The following is a 24,756-nucleotide window of genomic DNA, read 5'->3' on the forward strand; positions in this document are numbered from 1 at the left end:
GAGGAGAGTTAGGAGAGGAGAGGAGAGTTAGGAGAGGAGAGGTGAGGAGAGGAGGAAATGATTCTGCTCCTCCTGGTTGGGAATCTTACATGTATGACAGACGGTCTGATAACATTATCCGCAAACAAAGACGTTCCCTTTCTGTCCAATCAACAACTTTCAGCCAGGGTCTATTTAGACTGATGAATACATGTTAACGATAGAACGATATGTTTCCAACTGATAATGCACAACACATCTGGTAGGTTAAAGGTTTGGATTAAAACATTGTGGAAATTGATCGTTGATCAATAATCCTGTTGGGTGGAATAAAAACGAAATGCGTGGGTGTTTGTAGCAATGTTTCATCTCGATGGAAACGGTAGGGAGCATGCAGAGCCGCATTCCAACGTGTGAGAGCCCCGCCAGCATCAGAACACAGCCGGGGGAGGCACGGCGACGGGAAGCCGAACGTGAAAAAAACTATTTTTATGTAACGGTCGAGGGTCCGATCCCGTACTGCTGTGACGGATTGAGGTGAAATTAGGAATCAAACCGCTGTCGAAAATAATTAAGGGTATCGTGTGTAATTGACAAACAAGCATATTCTAAAGTAAACATATTTTTCAGCACTAAACATTACAGCAGACTAGTCAGGTAAACATTATAGTAGATTGGTAAATCAGCAGGTTAATAGTTCCTTTTACCTCTTACTGGTTTGCTGTTGGCGGCTGTTGCTCTTTCCTTGTCAAACCGGTCCCGTTTGAGGCTGCAGTTAGACAGACAGTCGGTCTCACTTATTCCTAATAGGCTATAGCATAAAATGTAAACGACTTTTTGTTATGGGCACTTTTGATTCAATTTGTCCTCAGAGCGGTAGAAATCCGCAGTCTCCAAAGTGGCTAACGATGACGACTGGTTGAACAGTCTTCTTTTCACTATCAGTTGCTACAGAGCGGAGACAATTGGCAGTCGTTGCAGAGGCCGAGTAATACCGGGGCAAGTTACGGTTGCGACGGGGGATAATGCGCGCTGTTCACTCCCTGCTGCCTCGCCTGACAATGTGCAAGCGTGTGTGTTGAGCGTGAGCGTGTGCGTGTGCGTGTGTCCGTCCCTTGGGAATCGATGGCTAGAAGAGCCAACCAGACAGCCAGTAGAGAGAGAGAGAGATGCTGTAAACTCTCTCCTTCGTGTTGATAGCGCCGTAGGGGGGAGGGGGATGCGCATGTGCCAAATCCTTATTCCTACCCCCTTCCATCCCTCCCCCTGTCTATGAATGTGTGTGTAGCCCATGTGTGTGTAGACCCCGTTCTTGCCCCTATTGCCAGACTCAGGATTTGTGCCCTAATATGGCCAGTCACTGTGACTGCTCTCTCTATTCCAGATTCAACTCCAATGGGAGAGTTATGCGTCTTTTCAAACATGCAGTGCAGAACACCAGGCTGCCCCTGCAATAGTTGCATGAGACACAGGACGGGATTTACCGTGGGAGATTAAATCAACTATTTGTTATACACTAGGTCTGTTCACAGGCACTGTCTTCAGCTCTGTTCTAGAGAGAGTGTGTGTGTGTGCATGTGTGTGCTCGCAGTTGTACTGGTGTTGGTGTGTTAGTTAGGACATGGTATGTTCATGTGATTGTGCAATTCATTTCACAGACTAGTTCACTGAGGAGAAAAGAGCTGAGAGGAGAGCAAGTTCATAATGTTGTTTATGTTCATGTTTTATTAAGGATCCCCATTCATCTACACCATCGTGGAGACTATTCTTCCTGGGGTCCAGCTGTCTGTCATCTATCCATTCCACTCCCTAGCACTCCTCTCCCCAGACCGCCCCCTTGTGCCTCCCCCTGCCTCCCCCTGTCTCCCCCTGTCTCCCCCTGCCTCCCCCTGCCTCTCCCGATGCCCCTCCCCCCCCCAGGCACCACCAGGAGGTGTGAGGGGGTCGGGGGAGCAGGTAGAGGTGGGGTCACCTGTTGAGGTAGTCATCCATCACTCTTTATGGTCCCCTGGGAAACCTGCTCCTTGATAGCTGGGAGGACATATGGAATAGGGAGGTAGGGGGCGGCCTCAGCACTTAGCTGTCAGAAACACCCGGAACCTGCTGTGTTGCCGTGGTACCCACACTGATTACAGGAGAGTTACAGGAACAGAGAGACTCTGAGTATGTGTGTGATGACACCAGTGTGTCATCTCCATGTACACATCACTTCTCCCTCATTACTAAACACACCTTGATAGGGCCCCACAGGTTTACTGATCACATGACCATACCAGGAAGTCATCTCCATGGCTTCTGATCTCTAGTGTCCTAAAGTACAGACATTTATGCAGGCTATGATAATCTGCTGTAATTTGTGGTGTGGCATACTGCATTTGATGGGTGATCAGAGCAGGCAGTGTGGTTCCGGATTAGGTTAGATTATAAGGGAACATTGTATGTGTGAGTGTGTGTGCGTAATCCAAGTGGGATTAGACATCGTCCAGGAGATCGATGCTCCATTAAAGAGTCTGCTGATTCGAGAAATCATGCACACACACTCCCTCCCTCCCTCCCTCTCCCTCTAACTGTGTCTCTGGGCTGGTTACTCTAGTACACACGGGCACAGTGAAGGGAGACACAGCACTTAGAGGTCCAGCCTTACTCAGCATTGATTATTCATTCATGTTAGATGGAGCCTCAGAACTGGAACTGTTTTAAAATTGAAGAGAAGACAGGAGAGGAGAGAACTTTGTAGCTCACTCCGTCTCATGTTTGTCTCCTCTTCCCTCTTCTTCTTCCCTCTCATCCCTCCCTACTCCTGCAGTACTCCCTTCCTACTCCTCCAGTACAGTAAGAACGTCTGCTAAATGACTAAATGTACTCACTTCCTACTCCTGCAGTACTCCCTCCCTACTGTACTCCGCCCCCCTCTCTCTACTATCTGCTTGGACGATTCCCTCTAATCCTTTCTGTCTCTTTGTGAGGAACTCAGCCCTCAGCTGCACACTAGGGCCTAATGGACACAGTCAATAGGGAGGATTTCCATCCTGCTGTCTCTAACCAGGTCAGGTGTGTGTGTGTGAGCGGAGGCATGTCACTATGCTGAAAGAGAGTCTGTGCGCGTGCATGAAATAGTAAGTGTGTGTGTGTGCATCATACAGGGATGCTTGCCCTAATGGCAGGCAGCTGGGTCTCCGTCAGGGACACCGAGTGTTTGGTCCTGGGACCCCTGGGGGTGACATCCAGGATGATGAAAAGACCCTCCATTTGGACTGAACATGGTGTGTGTGTTTGCATGTGTGTTTGCGTGTGTGTGTGTGAACACGCTGTCAGCTGTTGCGGACAACATCCTTCCATAATAAATAAGCTCAAAGCTTCTGAACCACACTGGTCTAAATTCTCTTTTGCGTGGTGACGCTGCCTCATACACAGCTGCCTCATACACACAGCTGCCTCATACACAGCTGCCTCGCACACAGCTGCCTCGCACACAGCTGCCTCGCACACACAGCTGCCTCGCACACACAGCTGCCTCATACACAGCTGCCTCGCACACAGCTGCCTCATACACACAGCTGCCTCGCACACAGCTGCCTCATACACAGCTGCCTCATACACAGCTGCCTCATACACAGCTGCCTCATACACAGCTGCCTCATACACAGCTGCCTCATACACAGCTGCCTCATACACAGCTGCCTCGCACACAGCTGCCTCGCACACACTGTCTAACCACGGTGTGTGGGATAAGATAGAATCCAGCCCTGTCAGAACCCTTTCCCGTGAGGATGTCTGTGAGTAGCTTTGATGTTGACAAACTGTCTCACACAGACCACCGATGACCTACGGTGTCTTCTAATGGAACATTTAAGTGTGTGTGTGTGTGTGTGTGCATACCCATGTGTGTGTGTAAGCACGTGCCTGTAAGTGTTTGTGTTTTGGTTTATTGGATGCATTGCAGAGCTGGGTTTGACTTATGTCATATACACACTCACACACACACACACACACACACACACACACACACACACACACACACACACACACACACACACACACACACACTCACCCCTACCCCACCCTCAACACACACACCCTCCCCCCCTCTCTCTCTCTCTGTCTCTTGTTTAAACACACACACATACACCCTTTCTCTCTGTCTCTCTTTTACCCACACAGACAAACACTTTCATAAGGAACAGCAGTGAGGATGTATATATATATAAATATTGCACCACAAAATCACAAATTGGACAACCAGCGCCACCTACTGCTATGATCTGTAAACAACAAAAAGGCTGAAAATATCCCACAAAATGGTGGCTAAAGTGCAAATAATAGGCAGCACTTTTGTTTAGTGGTGAAATAAGTGCAGAATCATCTCTAGGTGTGATAACCAGAGAGCACTGCGCCAAACCTCGGCATGTTTAACCGCCACGGGGACTGTCTTTATCCTACAGGGGGCGCGCTGCAAAAACGGATTGGGACTGAGAAAAATGTCAATCAGAAACATTACGAGGCAGAAGGAAGTAGATCAAACCCAATGCACCTGCTGAAGAACCGCTCTCACTGATGGGAGAACCTCTTAGATTCAGAGCCTTCTGTCCATGCCACATGCCTCATTTTATTTGGGGGCGGGCTGGTCGGAAATGTCAGCAAATTAAGGTGATCGTACGAGACGATACTCACGCCCCCTCTTACATTTGTCTATTTTCACAACGTCGCGCACGTGTCGGTTGTATCGGTGAACTTTCCCGTGGTATTAATAACAAAGGTAGCTAACATTAATACGTTTGCAGTTGGGTTGTCAGTCTGACTAAGAAGGATATTACTTTAATACTGACAGAACGCGGTACAGGTCCACACAGTTTGGCGTATAGAGTTGTGGGTATTGTAGTCCATGGCGATCAGGGAAATTAGGAGTTTGCTGTGACTGTACTACATTTCACACAAACCATCTCTTGCATATTATTTGAGGTGTGAGAGAGGAAGATGAAAATTTTGCAGTAGGACTTTTTACGGTTAAAAATTATGGTAAGACCATCAAAGTCGCGTTATCGAACAGCGCAATCGTTAGTTATTTGGTTAGCTAGTTACACCACGAAATAGCATGAGACATTAAACGAGACTAACCAGCTAGCTGTCTGTAAGGATGGCTAATAAGCTAACGTGGAAACGTTAGCTGGAAACTAGCTACTAATTGCTACCATAAACTAGCTACTAGTTTTTCTGTTGTAGCAATGACATAACTAGCAACTTGTGCTAACTAGTTGGTAATGACACTGTTTATGTTTCCATGGGGTACAGTAACGGTGTCACTGTAAACTATATATAAAGGGTTATCAAAGAAGTATGATATATACATATTCAGCCTAGCCAATGAGCTAGCTAGCCAAGTTATGTGTACCTTTTCATGTGGGGAAAATAGTTTTAAACATTAGATTAGAGACATCAGTGTATATAACTGCTAGCTGCAGGTCTGTATTCATTGGGCAGTGTAGAATTTTGTCCATGAAATTGGATGTGGATTCGTCTTGTAATTTTGGATGTGTGACAAATTGGGAGGCGTTAGTTGTTTCTGGGTTCCTCGCTGACGGGAATTCTCGGTTGCGAAAAGTGGTCTCTAATGACGTATGAGCGAAGAAAATGAATTCATTGGCCAATTCTGTAGATTATTACCATATCGGCTGACAACCCGCATGCCAATCTGTTTACATCACGAGCAGAGAGCCCAGAGGCAACGCGTATGTTTCAGCGACATGGACTAGTTGAATTGCTGATTAAGTTTCCTTCATTGACAGATACAATTTTTTGTTCAGGCCGCTAGATCAGCACAGTTGAAACAGGTTTGCTGGGGCAGACGCTGTACCTTTTTATTACAAAAATGTTACATTGCTTAACCTTTTTGTGTAATCTCTAACCTTGTTGTGTTGTGAACTTTCTTGTATTGAGTGTTACACACCCTCTCTCTGTCACACCATTTTGTCTCAGCAGGACCAGCAGACATCCCCCCGGGGGTGCGTACATGTGAGCTAGATTCTGACCAGCTGAAGGATATCTCAACACAGTCGACCCTCCAGAGGAGCCGAGCGGTCCCCTGGCCCTCTACACGCCCAGGAGACACTGGCAGTGGGGTGAGAGAGGGGCCAGTCCCCTGGGCAGGGATGAGGGAGTGGGTCGTTATCTACAGTGACACTGTTACTTTGTGTGAATACGAATGTGGCTGCTTTATAGATCTGTGAAGAAAGCTAGAATGTACAATTTCTTTGGATGATAAACTGCTTCTATAGTAGAGACACAATTCAGTACACATTCGGTACTTCAAGTAGTCGTTTTTCTTGTCTCTTTAGTCATTCACTGTCTTGACTTTCTCTGGCTCAGATTGGCTTTGACTCTATTCCTCCCTCTACTTCGCTCCCTCCCTCCCTCCCTCCCTCCCTCCCTCCCTCCCTCCCTCCCTCCCTCCCTCCCTCCCTCCCTCCCTCCCTCCCTCCCTCCCTCCCTCCCTCCCCCTCTCTCTCTCCCCCTCCCTCTCCCCCTCTCTCTCTCTCTCTCTCTCTCTCTCTCTCTCTCTCTCTCTCTCTCTCTCTCTCTCTCTCTCTCTCCCTCTCCCCCCTCCCCCTCTCCCCCCCTCTCTCTCTCTCTCTCTCTCTCTCTCTCTCTCCCCCTCTTTCTCTCCCCCCCCCTCCCTCCCTCTCTCCCTCTCTCTCTCTCTCTCTCTGTCTCTCTCTCTCTCTCTGTCTCTCCCCCCCCTCCCTCTCTCCCCCCCCCCTCTCTCTCCCCCTCTCTCTCTCTCCCCCCCCCTCTCTCTCTCTCCCCCCTCCCTCTCTCTCCCCCCCCCTCTCTCCCCTCCCTCTCTCCCCCCTCCCTCTCTCTCCCCCCCTCCCTCTCTCTCCCCCCCCTCCCCCTCTCTCCCCCCCTCCCTCTCTCTCCCCCCCTCCCTCTCTCTCCCCCTCTCTCTCCCCCCCCCCTCTCTCTCCCCCCTCCCTCTCTCTCCCCCCCTCCCTCTCTCTCCCCCCCTCTCTCTCTCTCCCCCTCCCTCCCTCTCTCCCCTCTCTCTCCCCCCCCCTCTCTCTCCCCCCTCCCTCTCTCTCCCCCCCTCCCTCTCTCTCCCCCTCTCTCTCCTCCCCTCTCTCCCCCCCTCCCTCTCTCTCCCCCCCTCCCTCTCTCTCCCCCTCTCTCTCCCCTCCCTCCCTCCCTCCCCCCCCTTTCTCTCTCTCCCCCCCCCCTCTCTCTCCCCCCTCCCTCTCTCTCCCCCCTCCCTCTCTCTCCCCCTCTCTCTCCCCCCTCCCTCTCTCCCCCCTTTCTCTCTCTCCCCCCTCTCTCTCCCCCCTCCCTCTCTCTCCCCCCTCCCTCTCTCTCCCCTCCTCTCTCTCCCCCCTCCCTCTCTCCCCCCCCCCTTTCTCTCTCTCCCCCCTCCCTCTCTTCTCCCCCCCCTCTCTCTCTCTCCCCCCTCTCTCTCTCTCTCTCCCCCTCCTTCTCCTCCTAGTAGACCAGGATGGAGACGTCGTTCAGCTCCACCTTCTCTGCAGTGGCTCCAGGCCCTAAATGTGAGATGCTTACACACACAGAGCTGGGAGAGAAATCTCTGTCTGAAAATCTGGGAGATTTTCTCTCGAACTTGGGTAATCATGGTACAGAACCATCACTGCTTCCCTGAGCTCTGGTAGTTGTCAATAAGCGGGCATTCCTATGTAGTGGAGTGTGGACTCTAATGTGCTGGTACCTGGTCAACAAGCTCTCAGTGTTGACAGAGTTGGAAGCTATGTGCAGCTAGCTAGTTAAGTTTGTTAACTACAATCTTCTAATCTTGTCAAACTAAAGTGATCTTTGGTGCTGGGCCTTGAGCCAGAGACAGCAAACATGCGTGAGCTCTTTAGTCATGACAAGTATGCACAGAACTTATGTAGAATTTTGTTTACAAAATCGTTTTTTCTTCTTTTCAAGAGGCACTTTGTATTTATTAAATAAAAATAAATAAAAATAAAGTGTGGTGAAAGAACGTGTGCACGTTATTAATCTTAATTCTGAATTTTGTCTTTGTAAATAGCTCACATGAATGATGTAAGTTATCAGTCTTTTAACAGCTGCGTGTTACTCTCCCTGTGTCTCCAGCGGAAGGCTCTAGCAGCTACAAACAACACCGCCGTACCCCCTCCTCCACCAGCACCCTCACCTACTCACCTGGCGATGACGATGGCATGGTAACTACATACCAACACACACACTCACACACTCACACACACAACAGGAAGTGGCAGTGTTTGTGTTGTTGGAGCAGGAAGTGGCAGTGTTTGTGTTGTTGGAACAGGAAGTGGCATTGTTTGTGTTTGTGTCACAACAGGAAGTGGCAGTGTATGTGTTGTTGGAACAGGAAGTGGCAGTGTTTGTGTTTGTGTCACAACAGGAAGTGGCTGTGTATGTGTTGTTGGAACAGGAAGTCGCAGTGTTTGTGTTTGTGTCACAACAGGAAGTGGCAGTGTATGTGTTGTTGGAACAGGAAGTGGCAGTGTTTGTGTTGTTGGAACAGGAAGTGGTACACACACACACACACTCACACACTATTCACAAGTATGTAGAGCACAGCTGTGTTTGTTGTCTTGTGACCTGTCCCCCCGTCCCCCTGTGCCCCTGTCCCCCAGCCCCCCATGGGAACCCCACGGCGCTCTGACTCTGCTATCTCAGTGAGGTCCCTCCACTCAGAGTCTAACATGTCCCTGCGCTCCACGTTCTCTCTACACGAGGAGGAGGACGACACGGTTAGTCCGCCTCACACACACACACACACGTATAAAATAAACACGATGGCCTGGCCTTGTATGAAGCGCGTGTGTGTGTGCAGGAGCCCCAGGTGTTTGCAGAGCCTCCGTCAGTGAAGCTGTGCTGCCAGCTGTGCTGTAGCGTCTTTAAGGACCCCGTCATCACCACCTGTGGGGTGAGCCCCCCCCCCCTCATACACACACACACACACCACCTGTGGGGTGAGCCCCCCCCCTCATACACACACACTGTCCATGAAGGTGTGACTGACGTGGAACATGTGACCCCTCTCTCCAGCACACCTTCTGCAGACGCTGTGCCCTGACCTCAGGTAAGGCCGCTGAATTAACTACACACTGCTACTACACACTGCTACTACACACTGCTACTACTACACACTGCTACTACACACGGCTACTACACACTGCTACTACACACTGCTACTACTACACACTGCTACTACACACGGCTACTACACACTGCTACTACACACTGCTACTACTACACACTGCTACTACACACTGCTACTACACACTGCTACTACACACTGCTACTACTACACACTGCTACTACACACTGCTACTACACACTGCTGCTACTACACACTGCTACTACACACGGCTACTACACACGGCTACTACACACTGCTACTACACACTACTACTACACACTGCTACTACACACTGCTACTACACACTGCTACTACACACGGCTACTACACACTGCTACTACACACTACTACACACTGCTACTACACACTACTACACACTACTACACACTGCTACTACACACTGCTACTACACAGTGAAGGAGGGAATAAAGACACTGGTGTGCTGTTGGTGTCTGTTGTAACGAAGCTCTGCTACGGAAGTGTGAATGCGTGTGTAATGGAATACTCTGTGTAGACAGATGAGCCAAAAGATGGTGTGTATTACTATTATAGTGTGATAACAGATGTGGCAAAAGAAAGTGTGTGTGTGAGACGTTCCAAAAGCTAGCGTGTGTGTGTGTGTGTCTCGCTCTAGATAAGTGCCCGGTGGACACGGCCAAGCTGACCGTGGTGGTGAACAACATCGCCGTGGCGGAGCAGATAGGAGAGCTGTTCATCCACTGCAAGTACGGCTGCCGCTCTGTCAGCACGCCCTCCTCCACTGCTGCCCCTGCCAGCTCCCCCAAACCTGGCGCCCACGAGGTGGACCCCCTGGGCTGCCCCTTCACCATCAAGCTGTCCTCACGCAAGTGCGGCCCCCACACACAGGAATACACACATCCACGCACATTGGAGCCAAAACACTTCATAAACATACCTCTAAGCCTTTACAGAAACAGGAATGTCTCTGTCTCTGACTCAGTGTGGCTCGCTAGCTCTGCATGTCTGGCTGTTCTGATGCCTGCCCCCCTCCCCTCCTCCAGGGAACATGAGGTCAGCTGTGACTACCGGCCGGTCCGCTGTCCCAACAACCCCTCCTGCCCCCCCCTGCTCACCATGAACCTGGAGGCTCACCTGAAGGAGTGTGAGCACATCAAGTGTCCCCACTCCAAATATGGGTAGGTACACACACACACACACACACACACACCTGGCCAGAGTACATCAGCACCCATGGGCTTACGCTCTCTCTCTCTCTCTCTCTCTCTCTCTCTCTCTCTCTCTCTCTCTCTCTGTCTCTGTCTCTGTCTCTGTCTCTGTCTCTCTTTCTCTCTCTGTCTCTCTCTCTCTCTCTCTCTCTCTCTCTCTCTCTCTTTCTCTCTCCCTCCAGCTGTACGTTTATAGGTAACCAGGACACGTATGCCACCCACCTGGATGTGTGTAAGTTTGAGGGGCTGAAGGAGTTCCTGCAGCAGACAGATGACAGGTTCCATGAAATGCAGCTTGCTCTGGCCCAGAAGGACCAGGACATGGCCTTCCTGCGCTCCATGCTGGGCAAGCTCTCCGAGAAACTGGACCAGCTGGAGAAGAACCTGGAGCTCAAGTTCGGTCAGTGTGTGTGTGTGTGTGTGTGTGTGTGTGCGTGTGTGTGTGTGAGAGAGATGAGGAGTCTTCATTCTTGGGGAATCTTCTGAGGGTTCTGAGATAGTCAGTTTGTGTGTTGCTGTGTTACAGACGTGTTGGATGAGAACCAGAGCAAGCTGAGTGAGGACCTGATGGAGTTCCGTAGAGACGCCTCCATGCTCAACGTGAGTGTGTGTGTGTGTGTGTGTTGGACAGTGTGTGTGTGTGTGGGACAGTGTGTGTGTGTTGCTGAGTACAGTCTGGGGTAAAGAACCCTTGTCTCCTTCCAGGACGAGCTCTCTCACATTAACGCCAGACTCAACATGGGCATCCTGGGCTGTGAGTATCCCTCTCTCCTGTCCTCCCTCTCTCCTGTCCTCCCTCTCTCCTGTCCTCCCTCTCTCCTGTCCTCCCTCTCTCCTGTCCTCCCTCTCTCCTCTCCTCCTTCTCTCCTCTCTCCTCTCCTCCCTCTCTACTCCCTCTCTACTCCCTCTCTCCTGTCCTCCCTCTCTCCTCTCCTCCTTCTCTCCTCTCTCCTCTCCTCCCTCTCTACTCCCTCACTCCTCCCTCTCTCCTGTCCTCCCTCTCTCCTCTCCTCCCTCTCTCCTCTCTCCTCTCCTCCCTCTCTCCTGTCCTCCCTCTCTCCTCTCCTCCCTCTCTCCTCTCTCCTCTCCTCCCTCTCTCCTGTCCTCCCTCTCTCCTCTCCTCCCTCTCTCCTGTCCTCCCTCTCTCCTCTCCTCCCTCTCTCCTCTCTCCTCTCCTCCCTCTCCTGTCCTCCCTCTCTCCTGTCCTCCCTCTCTCCTGTCCTCCTTCTCTCCTCTCTCCTCTCCTCCCTCTCTACTCCCTCTCTACTCCCTCTCTCCTGTCCTCCCTCTCTCCTCTCCTCCTTCTCTCCTCTCTCCTCTCCTCCCTCTCTACTCCCTCTCTACTCCCTCTCTCCTGTCCTCCCTCTCTCCTGTCCTCCCTCTCTCCTGTCCTCCCTCTCTCCTGTCCTCCCTCTCTCAGAGCATCAGATCACACAGCTCCTGTGCTCCTCTGCCTCCCTGCAGCCTACGACCCTCAGCAGATCTTCAAGTGTAAGGGCACCTTTGTGGGTCATCAGGGCCCCGTGTGGTGCCTGTGTGTCTTCTCTACTGGAGACCTGCTCTTCTCCGGCTCCTCAGACAAGACCATCAAGGTAACACACACACACACACACACAGCACATACACACAGTATGGACACACACACACACATGCCTGTCTTGTGTCCCAGGTGTGGGATACCTGCACCACCTACAAGTGCCAGAAGACTCTGGAAGGCCACGATGGCATCGTGCTGGCACTGTGTATCCAGGGGTAAGTACACACACACACACGCACACATACAGGGGTGTGTGTGTGTGTGTAGCTTGAAGCCTCTCTCTGTCTCTCTCTGTAGGAACAGACTGTACAGTGGTTCTGCTGACTGCACCATCATAGTGAGTGATGCTGCTCTCACCTGCACCTGAACACCACTCCCAACCCACCTGATGCTCTCCTGCCTGCTGTGGGCAAGCATTCAGCTGTGTGTGTGTGTGTGTGTGTGTGCAGGTGTGGGACATCCAGACCCTTCAGAAGGTGAACACCATCCGTGCCCATGACAACCCAGTCTGCACCCTGGTCTCATCCCACAACATGCTCTTCAGCGGCTCACTCAAGGCCATCAAGGTGAAACTACACTACCCACAATACCATGCCAACAGGAAGCAGAGGTCCAAACCACTCACGGCAATTTTGAGATGTTAAGTGTGAAAAGGTTGAGACTGAATGGACGTTAGACATGTTGAATATTGGTGGTGGAGGTGGAGGGAGGGAGAGGGTGTTTAGATGTTGAGGCCTCTAGTATGTTAGGTTTTCTGTGTAGTTCTCCCAGTAGAAGCAGCCTGAGAGAGAGTGAAGGAGAGAGATAAGAGAGAGAGAGAGAGAGAGAGAGTGGAGCTATGCAACACATAGACGTATTTCCTCCGTCACTATGGTAACCGGTAGAGGGAGGGGGGAGGGGCGATGATCTCACCATTGCAAGGGACTTTCCTCTCTCCCTCTCCTCTGTTCTCCTGCCCCATTTGTGTCTGTTTGAACTGAATTACATCATCCCTCCTCGCAAAACTTAACTCACATGAGTTTTTTTTCCCTTTGTGTGTTCATGCATGCACACAACACGTCTTTGTGTGTTTGTGTGTGTGTGTGTGTGTGTAGGTGTGGGACATTGTGGGGACAGAGTTGAAGCTGAAGAAGGAGCTTACAGGGCTGAACCACTGGGTTCGAGCCCTGGTCGCCTCGCAGAACCACCTCTACAGTGGCTCCTACCAGACCATCAAGGTGTGTGTGTGTGTGTAGGAATGCGGATAAAACTTTGCAAAAAACGAGCTTTGGCCTAAATATAGCAACAGGAACTTGGTGTCCTTGTTAGGAATTCTCAATTGTTTTGTCACGGTGGAATATGAAACAGTTTTGGTTGAGTGTGAGAGTGAGTGATGAAAAGCCCTGAGTGTAGTCAGTCACTAATGAGCCTCCTGGAGGGAGAGAGAGAGAGGGAGGGAGAGAGAGAGAGGGAGAGGGAGAGGGAGAGAGGGGGAGAGGGAGAGGGAGAGGGAGAGGGAGAGGGAGAGGGAGAGGGAGAGGGAGAGGGAGAGGGAGAGGGAGAGGGAGAGGGAGAGGGAGAGGGGAGAGGGGGAGGGGGAGGGAAAGGGGGAGGGGGGGAGAAGGGGAGAGGGAGGGAGGGATAAGGAGGCATGGCAGAGAGAGAGGGAAGATAAAGAAGGAATGTCTTTTCTCATGGAGGACTAATCAGGGAAATAATGGAAAGACAGAAAGACATGTGTTGTCTTTAGCCAAGCAGAGTTCCTCTCAGTAGAGCGGAGTTCCTCTCGGTAGAGCGGAGTCCCTCTCGGTAGAGCGGAGTCCCTCTCAGTAGAGCGGAGTCCCTCTCGGTAGAGCGCAGTCCCTCTCGGTAGAGCGGAGTCCCTCTCGGTAGAGCGGAGTCCCTCTCGGTAGAGCGGAGTCCCTCTCGGTAGAGCGGAGTTCCTCTCGGTAGAGCGGAGTTCCTCTCAGTAGAGCAGAGTTTGCAGCTTGCAGCTTCAGACTGGCTCGTTTCATCACGTCTGTCTCTCCTTTCCTCTGTGTTCTGTTATCAGGATATCTGACTGAGCTTTAACCCTAACCCTAGTGAGCTCAGTTTAGGACGACGCTATGCGTGTGTGTGTTCCTGTCACTTTTGGACAGTAGTGAGTTTGTCTTCAATCAATGTTGAATAATAAATGACATGCTCATAAGAACACGACAAGTGAAACTAATTTCTCATTCACTCTGACGTTATGTCCTCTCTTCTATTTGATATACATCTCCCCTGCCCCTCCCCCCCTCCCCTCCCCTGCCCCTGCCCCTCCCCCCCCCTGCCCCTCCCCCCCCCCCCCCTGCCCCTCCCCCCCCCTCCCCTGCCCCTCCCCCCCTCCCCTGCCCCTCCCCCCCCTGCCCCTGCCCCTCCCCCCCCTCCCCGCCACCCCCCCTGCCCCCCTCCCCCCTCGTATCAGATCTGGGACATCCGCTCCCTGGAGTGTGTGCATGTCCTCCAGACCTCTGGGGGCAGTGTGTACTCCATCGCTGTCACCAACCACCACATCGTGTGTGGCACCTACGAGAACCTGATCCACGTAAGACACACACACACAGTCATAGGAACACACACTCACAGAAACACACACACTCATACACTCACACACTTGTAGAAACACACACTCATATACAACAGTCAAGAACCAGTACACCCCCCCCCCCCTCCCAGCGTCTCCATGGTGATGTGTTGTGCTCAGGTGTGGGATATCGAGTCTAAGGAGCAGGTGAGGACACTGACGGGGCACGTGGGGACAGTGTACGCCCTGGCTGTCATCTCCACCCCCGACCAGACCAAGGTGTTCAGTGCCTCCTACGACCGCTCCCTCAGGGTAAGCTGTGTGTGTGTGGGGGCAGCTGTGTGTGTGTGTGTGTGTGTGGGGGCAGTTGTGTGTGTGTGTGTGTGTGTGGGGGCAGTTGTGTGTGTGAGAGCGTGCACACCTGCATGCCAGAGTGGGGGGGGGGGGGGGGGTGACGCAAGTTACTTTCAGTCAAGTGTTATAAAACAGATCATGTGAGTTGATGTTGCTCATCAGGTGTGTGTGTGTGTGTGTTGTAGGTGTGGAGCATGGACAACATGATCTGTACCCAGACCCTGCTGAGGCACCAGGGCAGCGTTACTGCTCTGGCCGTCTCCAGGGGGCGCCTGTTCTCTGGAGCGGTGGACAGCACTGTCAAGGTAGCTACTGTAACCCTGGCAACTGAAACCCTGAATAGTGTCAGGGAGTTAATCTCCTCTGGATTCTCTGATTGTTTGTTTCTGTAAAGTTGGGCTAGTGGCTGTGTTACTCCTGTACTCACTTATCTCTCTGTCTCTGTGTTTCTCTCTGTCTCTCTCTCTCTGTGTTTGTGTGGTAGGTGTGGACCTGTTAAAGGAAGATTCAGCTGGTCCACAGAGAGGTCCAAGATCCGTTCTCAGTGATCAGACGTTCATTTGACATAAAACCATTTCAACTCTTGACCTTTATACACACACACGCGGGCCTCTATCTGAGTGTGATTCCACCGCCACAGAATATCTCACCTTTGGGATCACACTTCTGCAGACTATTATTACTAAACATCCTTTTTAGACTTGACCTTCGACCTTTTGCCCCTAATATGAATGTGAGGGTCAATAGGGGCGGGGGTCCAAACTGGGGTCATGCCCTCGGTGACCTCAGCACCAGTGCATTATGGGAGGAGCCGTATTCTCCCACCGCCAAGATAATTGGACGCCACAGGCGCCTCATTTACATAGCAGGAAGTGGAGGTTCCGGGGGGCCGTGGTGTGGTGTGTCCTGTATGACGCCATGCTTCCACAGCTCACAGCCTGTGCGGAAGCGTTCAGCAGCAACGCTGTTACGCTGGGTTTTTAGTGCCATGGTTAAAGGGTGGAAGTGAGTCACATTCAGCACCACTCAACGGTTGTGTAAATGCTGTATAGAAAAAAACACCAAAACAAACAAGCAAATCTGATTATGTGTAATGATTTAGCCTGTAGAGGGAGAGAGAGATAGTGAGAAAGAGTTTGTGTGCACTGTGTGGATGGGTGTGTGTGTTATGCATGTGTGTATACTGTATCTGTGTTATGGACGTGTGTGTGGTCATGTGTGTATACTGTGTCTGTGTTATGGATGTGTGTGTGTGTGTGGTCATGTGCCAACAGTGAATGTGATGACATGTCCTCTGCTGTGCCGGTCTTCTTATCTCTCACTTCCTCTCTCTCTTCCTCTCTCTCTTCCTCTCTCACTTCCTCTCTCTCTTCCTCTCTCTCTTCCTCTCTCACTTCCTCTCTCTCTTCCTCTCTCTCTTCCTCTCTCACTTCCTCTCTCTTCCTCTCTCTCTTCCTCTCTCACTTCCTCTCTCTCTTCCTCTCTCACTCCATCTCTCTCTTCCTCTCTCACTCCATCTCTCTCTTCTTCTCTCACTTCCTCTCTCTCTTCCTCTCTCACTCAATCTCTCACTCCCTCTCTCTCTCTTCCTCTCACTTCCTCTCTCTCTCTTCCTCTCTCGCCTCGGTTAGCGAGGGATGTAAGAACAACTTATTTGATACGGTTAAGGTTTGGAGCTCTTGTACACTTGCATCATGTAATCCTGATTTGATCATTAAAGCTGTTGTACACTTCGAAGCCTCTGATAATTTCTGAGGTGGATCTCATGGTCCACTAGCGTGTGTCTCAATTATTTAAATGGTAAATTGACAGTTTTTTGGGGGGTATTTCACACTGTTCCTTAAGGTCTCCAAATAGGGTATGTAACATTGGTTGGGTTGAAAATGGCCCGGGTGCTGTTCTATGCCCTCTGACAGATCCTCTGAAATGTTCCCGAGAAAAAAACACTAGCTTTTCTCCTTTTATGGTATGCTCATTAATATTTAAATGAGATGCGCGCTGATTGGTTGGTTTTCAACGAGTGAAGCTGGGGAGCAAAAACGCAACACGGCCAACAGCAGCACTCGCTGAAACTATGGAGCTAGAAAGCAGACAAAAGTATCTGAATTTGAATATGAAAGATCTGAAATATTTGTGTGTCAAATTTCATAAAACTGAAATATTTTGCTGTTGAATATATAATATCTGAATTATTTGTATGCCGAATTTAATAAAACTGAATTATTGTGATCCAAAAATACAAATTTCTAAAATTCAGATTGCAGTAATTCAAATTCTTGAAATTCAGATTGCTGAAATTCAGATTCTTGAAATTCAGATTGCTGAAATTCAAATTGCGGAAATTCAGATTTTGTCTGAACTAGGCCAAAGGTGGAACAGCTTGCTTTCACAGGAAAAAGTAGACGATTTCAGAACGACCGAACTTTACCTCAGAACAAACTGAGTTGCTAGTTGGAGGAATTCCCAGATCACACATACGTATCTGGGATAGCACACATACGTCCCGATGTGTAGAAGATACGTCGGCAAGATCTAGTATGGAGATCGTTGGCATTTGATCGAAACTGACTTCCAGACGACGTGTGGACGATGAATCCAATCACACCCAGCCGCACTACAGATATATCCTGTTAACCATAGATAACTCCTTAGGCTATATCTATGCTGTTAAATACTATGTCCGATCTCTCAGACAGCAAATATTTCACTATCCATATCGATCTGAAATGTCACTTAGGAAATGAACATAGCCTATAGGCTGAACATTGACTTTGATAGGAATAAGGAGACAATGAAAAATATGCTTGACCATCCAAAATTGGCTAGTAATACAGTAGCTAGCTAGCGACTTGATTCAACCTGGATTTTCTGTGTGGGTATTATAATTAAAAGACACAACTGAAGTTCATGATTTTATATCAGGCTGGATGTTGATGCCATCAAGCTCTTAAAAGAACTCCAACACAGAAAAGAGAACAACGGAACATAAATATATAGGCTATTCACCTTATTCCGCCCCGCCCACTTTCTTCATCTTTTTGCACTTCCGTTGTATTTGCACTTCCGCTTTACCGGGGATATCATTCAATTCAATGGAGAACTGCCGAGAAGTCCCTCTGCTAAAATATTAAATCATTTGGTGGATTTGTGCAAGATGTGCTATGTTCGTGTGCTACAACAAGTCAACAATACACCTTTTCACTGGATGGCTTGAAAACGACTTTTAAGTGTTGATATAATTCGTTTGCCGGTCAGATTGCTGCCCTGCACTCTGCTGTGATATGCAGGCATCACATTAGCCACAAACATAAGATATTCTAACGATTTCACTGCAGGGCATATGCATTTGCTATACTTTGTTCGAAAGCTTAGGTCCTCTAGAATTCAGTCGTGTGATTAATTTTACAGTCAGTACATGTATTTGAGACTTCCCCTCTAAACCGACCAGCTAGCACTGTTAGCAGTAGAACGTTAGCTAGCTTCTTGTTTATCTACTTGAGGCTCTAGTTTTTACATCAGGTCTCTGCTATTAGCCATAAACTGCAAATGTATGAGTGACAAATTGTGCTGTAATAATAAAAAGTTACAACCTTTTCATCGAGGGGCTTTGGTACAAGCGATATGCAACGTGTTAAAACTTACAAGATATGTATCTTCCCTCCTATCTAATGGCAGTTAGAAAGACGCATGAAATAATTTGATTGCGGCGTTGTTTCAAAAGCTTTATATTAAATTTAGATGTACTGCAGCAATTGTTTTGCTCACAGCCATGCCCATACGTTTGGTTATAATCATGTATCTACTTATATCATGAATTGAGAACACTAAAACATACTAAAATATAGTTAGTTTACACCCTTTATTAATACAAGCAGACAAAAGGAAACTTCAGTTTTTTTTATTCAGCGCCTTCAGCCAGGGACGCAGATCCTCAACTTTGGTTGGAGGTCGATGCAAATTATGTCGGCCCACAACACTCGGACCTCGTCTTTCCATGGTCAAAACAATGATAATACAGGGTCTGATTCCGTCTTCTCCACCTGTTATGGCAGCCACAAACTGCAGTTGACGCTGGGCATCTTTATTAGCCATAAATGAGTACCAGAGCCTGTTTAAGACACTGTCTTTTAGCACCGTTATACAGTGGAAAGTATCTAAACCGGAAATGAGAATACGCGGATGGCCGCGCCCATCGTGACTTCCGGAATAAGGTCAATAGCTTTGCCAGTTGTTCCGCGTCTTCCATCGGTCTCCGCCGCCCTCTGGCTCTATCTCGACTCACTCGGTAACAGTAACTGCCGATTTTGACAGAGGAGAAGACACAAGTTTTATAAGTTTCATAAGCACTTGTTCCATACTCTTCCTCCAACGAGCAACTCTTAGCTTTTGTTCTGGGGTAAAATTTGGTCAGAGAATGTCTATATTCGGTCGTTCTGAAATCGTCTACTTTTCCCTGTGAAGGCAAGCTGTTTCACCTTTGGCCCAGTTCAGACAAAATCTGAATCTGAATTTCCGCAATCTGAATTTCAGCAATCTGAATTTCAAGAATCTGAATTCTTGCAATCTGAATTTCAAGAATCTGAATTCCTGCAATCTGAATTTTAGAAATTTGTATTTTGGGATCAAAATAATTCAGTTGTATTAAATTCGGCATACAAATAATTCAGATATTATATATTCAAATTCAGATACTTTTGTCAGCTTTCTAGCTCCATATGAAACACCGAAGTTGGAGACTTGAAATTAAAACGTGCAAATAAATCTATTGTCTACACAACACTGTTTAACAGATTGACTATATGTCATTTGAAATTATAACTTTACTTGTTTCCACTTCTGTTGTTGAAGCAAACTGGATTGACTTGGGTGCGTAGAACGTTGGGCTACAGTTTAGCAACCAGACCATATCCTGATTCTACTCGGCTTCAGTTAGCTAGCTAGGCTAGCTCTAAATAACTTGCTGAAAAATAACATGACCAAGATCTGGACAAACATGCATCTTGAATTGTAGATTTACATTACACAGGTTATTTATTTGAATGAAACACAGTCAGGAACATGAATCAACGTTAGGCCCATTGCCAATAAACTAGGCTAAATTATCACACATTCTACCTATGCTCTTGCGTTAGCAAGCTAAACTTGTTTACATGCCTACAGTCTAGGTGTTACTAGTAACAGTTACTAGCAATGCTACCGTATCCTGTATCAAGCACCTGCCTTTCTCCAGTTCTTTCAAATAGATTATCTAGACAGGCGTTAGCAATAAGCCAGACTGCTGTTTGTTGCCGACTACAGCTAGTCTAGCTAGAGTCATTTGATGTGTGTAGAAACGTATTTAGCATTCTACTTGGTATGCTATGTATAGGAAACGTTAGCATTGCTAATAACTGTTAGCACAACATCATACTGTCCTTATAGCTTGCGGTTGCAATGAGCATACGGTCGGAACAGCACCTCTTTCCAGGTTCAGCTTCCTAGCAAATCCTGCTTGCAATTGTCCAAGGTTGTCAAAACTGTCTTGGGTGAAATGTTCAGAGCAAATGAATGATTGAGTGTCTAACTTCGCCGGGATCTTCTCATAGACAACAGCAGCCATGCCTGTTGAATGTTTGGCTCCTTGGGAAGACTGTGAGTGCTAGCCTTCCCTGTACAGCCTGGAACACAGCATTTACGACCTGGTCCATTTTCAATATCCTTGTTATAATTCAAAACGTTCTTCTTTGTAATTCCTTATAAGTAGCTTACACAGAGCAGAGCGCAGCTAAACTAGTATCGGAGATGGACTCTACCTCTTGCTGGTCTGGATGTAAATTCTGGGGAGTGACAAAGATACAGACCAAAGCCAATAAGAGGGCGATCACCGGTCCTAGTAGGACCGGTAGCTTTGTTGAAAAGCTAGCGTTTTACAGCCAAATTTTTCTTTTTGAGATTTGAATAGGAAAGAGGTGTCCATGGACTTTGATGTTCATGGTATGTTCATTTTAACCACCGAACTGTCGTTATTCAACTATGACAAGGTAAAATCGGTTTTGCAGTCAATTGGCCCTTTAAATTATAGCTTTTAAAGGATAGCAATTTAATTGTATCAAAACAAAATCATTTAAAAATGATTTACACGACTGTACATGTCAATTGTTTACAAGGATTCATTCAAAGTAACTAACACTTCCCAGAAAAGAGTGAAGATTGTATTTGAACCCAGGCTGTTACACAGTTGCCCCAGCTTTCAGAACACACGCATTAACCCAGTGAGCTAACAGGGAGCCCTACCCTATTCTGGTTTTCTGACAATCAACTCTGCAGGTCAAGGCCATAGCCATAAGGTCAACATTGGGGGGGACAAATTACATTTTTGTATGATAATTTAAAACAGCGTGCGTGGTTGCCTGTCGTAGCGTAGCACATATTAATATTTTTTTATCAATATATTGTTCCTCCCAATATATATTATGATTGCAGCCTATATATATGCAGGGCAGGTGTTCCCTGAGGACCAGGGTTGGGAACCACTCGTAACCCTAACCCGGTAGTGTTAAGTTGGAAGTAGCGGCAAGTTTTACAGAGAGATGATGCAGAAGGGACAGTAGCCAGGACAACCGTCCTCGACACAGGAAACCACGACAGTGTTTTTATAGAACATTTATTAATTCAGAGCAGATGGCCATAGATGCAGTTACTGCAAGCACATCACTGTTCCATCGCTATAACACTTCAGCTTCATACGGTCAACGGCAGAGCAAAACACAACACAGTCTGAACACACACACACACACTCGCGCACGTCCACACACACACACACTCACTGCAGGACAGAGACGATTCAGGTCTCTGGATGCGCAGAGGCGCAAATAAAAATAGCTTCGCAAAACAAAAAACGATTTGCTGCTCCACAACACGTTTGGCCATTCCTGTCCACCGTCTTGAAATATGTAATCTTGTCTGCCCACCCCCCCCCCCCCCAGAAATAACCATGACCACGTACAAATGATGTAAATCAGGACTTTGACCCATGTAGAGAAAAAAAGAGAGAGAAAGAGACAAAGTTTTACTGCAACAAACATCCAGCTATATACACACACAGGACTGACAAGAGGGTGCCAGGTCACAGCCACATGACCTCCGACCTGTCAAAGAGCCACGCCTCCTTTCCGGTCCACTCAGTTCATTGTTTGAGAAGGGGCAGAATCAGACAGAAGGTAAATGGTCTCGTTCGTCTGGGGAGGAGGGGATGGGGGGTATTGTGGAAGCCTTAACAGAGAGGAGCCCAGTCTACCACAACATTACAAACTACCACAGAGGACGGTGTTTCAAAAAAGAAGCTTCAAAACTGTTGGATCTTTCACCCACTCAGCGCAGGGGGGGTCAGGAAAGAACCTGCCTCCGATACCAAGGCAACAACACCCAAGCTCCGTAGCAGTCAGAGAGCTGTGTGATGCTGTAACGCTGTCAACATGCTGCTAACGAGGCGAGCAGAGATATACCACCTGAAGCCCTCCTCTGGTGACCCTGCTAGGGGCTGCCCTCCTCTGACTGCCCTCCTCTGGTCACCCTGCTAGGGGCTGCCCTCCTCTGACTGCCCTCCTCTGGTGACCCTGCTGGGGGGTTGCCCTCCTCTGACTGCCCTCCTCTGGTGACCCTGCTAGGGGCTGCCCTCCTCTGGTCACCCTGCTGGGGGGTTGCCCTCCTCTGACTGCCCACTCCTCTGGTGACCCTGCTAGGGGCTGCCCTCCTCTGGTCACCCTGCTGGGGGGTTGCCCTCCTCTGACTGCCCTCCTCTGGTGACCCTGCTGGGGGGTTGCCCTCCTCTGACTGCCCTCCTCTGGTGACCCTGCTAGGGGCTGCCCTCCTCTGGTCACCCTGCTAGGGGCTGCCCTCCTCTGACTGCTCTCCTCTGGTGACCCTGCTGGGGGCTGCCCCCCCTGACTGCAGGTGACAGACAGACACACAAATTCAGCCCCAGCTTGTCAAAACAGAACCACAAAGCAAGGCACATGTTGAAAGAAGAAGCGTTAAGTCCAAATGAACATACTGTAACAACAGGAGTACACAGGCAGAGGAACAAGCTCCCTGGACATAAAAAAACCTTCAAACATGATATTTTACAAGAATTCAGTATCTTAGATCAGGTAATTACATGACACTAATGAACTGCAGTCCACCATCTGAAAAAGCCTTGAGGATGGCATTAAATACTCTTTTTTTTTTTTTTTTGCAAATATCCATATATAATCTATATATGTCGATAACTTAAATATCACAACTATTATCTGTCAGTGAGCGGATGAGGTTATGGGGGAACTGTCTGCATGGTGGCCCTTGAGGTTTTTGGTTGAGTTTAGAACCTTAACGGCGTCGTCGAGGCAACGTTAGTCATTCACGTTCTTAACACATATTCATCTGGCATCGGCATGATAACACCTTGTTTAGTAACCATGGTGATTAGCATGATGATTGGTGAGATTGTCATGGCAACATGAGGGCTGGTGATTGGGAATGTTAGAGGGAAGATAAAGGAGGGAGAAATGTTTCTTAGAGTGGTGAGCAACTAAACAGTCACTGTTCCTCAGCCCATTATTAAACATTGTCACACCTGAATCTCACTGCTCATCCAGCCTTATCACTCTGCTCTCAAACTCTGCCCCCTATAGACCCCTGTATTGTAGCTCCGCCCCCTAAAGACCTCTGTATTGTAGCTCCGCCCCCTATAGACCCCTGTATTGTAGCTCCGCCCCCTAAAGACCTCTGTATTGTAGCTCCGCCCCCTATAGACCCCTGTATTGTAGCTCCGCCCCCTTTAGACCTCTGTACTGTAGCTCCGCCCCCTAAAGACCTCTGTATTGTAGCTCCGCCCCCTAAAGACCTCTGTATTGTAGCTCCGCCCCCTAAATACCTCTGTATTGTAGCTCCGCCCCCTTTAGACCTCTGTATTGTAGCTCCGCCCCCTTTAGACCTCTGTACTGTAGCTCCGCCCCCTAAAGACCTCTGTATTGTAGCTCCGCTCCCTATAGACCTCTGTATTGTAGCTCCTTCCCTTATAGACCTCTGTATTGTAGCTCCGCCCCCAATAGACCCCTGTATTGTAGCTTCGCCCCCTATAGACCTCTGTATTGTAGCTCTGCCCCTTATAGACCTCTGTATTGTAGCTCTGCCCCCTATAGACCTCTGTATTGTAGCTCCGCCCCCTATAGACCTCTGTATTGTAGCTCCTCCCCCTATAGACCTCTGTATTGTTGCTCCGCCCCCTATAGACCCCTGTATTGTAGCTCCGCCCCCTATAGACCTCTGTATTGTAGCTCCTCCCCCTATACACCTATACACCTACATTGTGCTGTGGAACAACCCTGAACCCTCCTCACCCCCTCATCCTCCAACCCTCACCCCCTCATCTTCCAATCCTAACTCCTCATCTTCCAATCCTAACTCCTCATCTTCCAACCCTCACCCCCTCACCCTCTCATCCTCCAATCCTCACCCCCTCATCCTCCAATCCTCACCCTCTCATCCTCCAATCATAACCCCCTCATCCTCCAATCATAACCCCCTCAGGTGTGCAGTCTGGGGCTATGGGTTTTTGTGCTTCTCCAGGAGGGTGGTGAGGGGGAGGTGTGAGGGGGGAGGGAGGTGTGAGGGGGAGGTGGGAGGGAGGTGTGAGGTGTGAGGGGAGGGAGGTGGGAGGGGGAGGGAGGTGGCAGGTGTGAGGGGAGGGAGGTGTGGGGGGGAGGTGGGAGGGAGGTGTGAGGTGTGAGAGGGGAGGGAGGTGTGAGGGGGAGGTGGGAGGGAGGTGTGAGGTGTGAGGGGGGAGGGAGGTGTGAGGGGGAGGTGGGAGGGGTAGGGAGGTGTGAGGTGTGAGGGGAGGGGGGAGGGAGGTGAGAGGGGGAGGGAGGTGTGAGGTGTGAGGGGGGAGGGAGTAGGTGTGTGTGACATCATGAAGAGCGATCTGGGATTTTCTGACTGTGCCCCTCCTCCCCTCCTCCTCTCCTCCTTTCCCCCTCCCCTCCCCTTCCCCTCCTCCTCCCCTCCCCCTCCCCTCCTCCCC

The 24,756-nt window shown here is 49.2% G+C and overlaps 2 protein-coding genes across 7 annotated transcripts in view; one reads left to right on the forward strand and one right to left on the reverse strand.

The window, feature by feature from the left end:
- The window catches only part of gng13b (guanine nucleotide binding protein (G protein), gamma 13b), a 6,962-nt gene extending 5,902 nt beyond the window's left edge, over positions 1 to 1,060 (reverse strand). The window contains exon 1 of the mRNA XM_084678111.1: positions 687 to 1,060. The gene's annotated coding sequence lies outside the window, so the exon portion shown is untranslated. The remainder of the gene's footprint in view (positions 1 to 686) is intronic.
- Positions 1,061 to 4,844: 3,784 nt separating this feature from the next.
- traf7 (TNF receptor-associated factor 7) lies at positions 4,845 to 16,450 on the forward strand. Of its 6 annotated transcripts, none has more exons than XM_084677983.1 (21): positions 4,845 to 4,995; positions 5,956 to 6,095; positions 7,454 to 7,511; positions 8,077 to 8,165; positions 8,604 to 8,720; positions 8,804 to 8,896; positions 9,019 to 9,052; positions 9,747 to 9,960; positions 10,135 to 10,269; positions 10,482 to 10,699; positions 10,826 to 10,899; positions 11,005 to 11,053; positions 11,764 to 11,891; positions 11,969 to 12,051; positions 12,134 to 12,173; positions 12,286 to 12,402; positions 12,931 to 13,053; positions 14,265 to 14,384; positions 14,544 to 14,675; positions 14,903 to 15,022; positions 15,202 to 16,450. In XM_084677983.1, exons 3-21 carry the CDS (start codon positions 7,460 to 7,462, stop codon positions 15,214 to 15,216), a joined length of 1,953 nt encoding a protein of 650 aa, XP_084534109.1. In that variant the 5' UTR covers positions 4,845 to 4,995; positions 5,956 to 6,095; positions 7,454 to 7,459; the 3' UTR covers positions 15,217 to 16,450. The 6 variants fall into 6 exon arrangements, with proteins under 6 accessions (XP_084534109.1, XP_084534111.1, XP_084534108.1 ...); XM_084677985.1 differs by having other exon boundaries at positions 4,853 to 4,995; positions 5,953 to 6,095; positions 7,451 to 7,511; XM_084677982.1 differs by having other exon boundaries at positions 4,853 to 4,995; positions 5,953 to 6,095.
- Positions 16,451 to 24,756: the final 8,306 nt, after the last annotated feature.

This window comes from Hypomesus nipponensis, chromosome 17 (genome assembly GCF_054491055.1).
Source record: "Hypomesus nipponensis isolate SF chromosome 17, ASM5449105v1, whole genome shotgun sequence".
NCBI classification, from domain to species: domain Eukaryota; kingdom Metazoa; phylum Chordata; class Actinopteri; order Osmeriformes; family Osmeridae; genus Hypomesus; species Hypomesus nipponensis.

What these genes read in the sequence shown, in the direction of transcription:
- traf7 (XM_084677983.1), top strand. Translation starts at nt 7,460, where the DNA reads ATGGAGACGTCGTTCAGCTCCACCTTCTCTGCAGTGGCTCCAGGCCCT. An exon ending in CTGCTGACTGCACCATCATA is followed by an intron (nt 12,174 to 12,285) that starts GTGAGTGATGCT and finishes GTGTGTGTGCAG; the next exon opens with GTGTGGGACATCCAGACCCT. An exon ending in GCTCCTACCAGACCATCAAG is followed by an intron (nt 13,054 to 14,264) that starts GTGTGTGTGTGT and finishes CCCTCGTATCAG; the next exon opens with ATCTGGGACATCCGCTCCCT.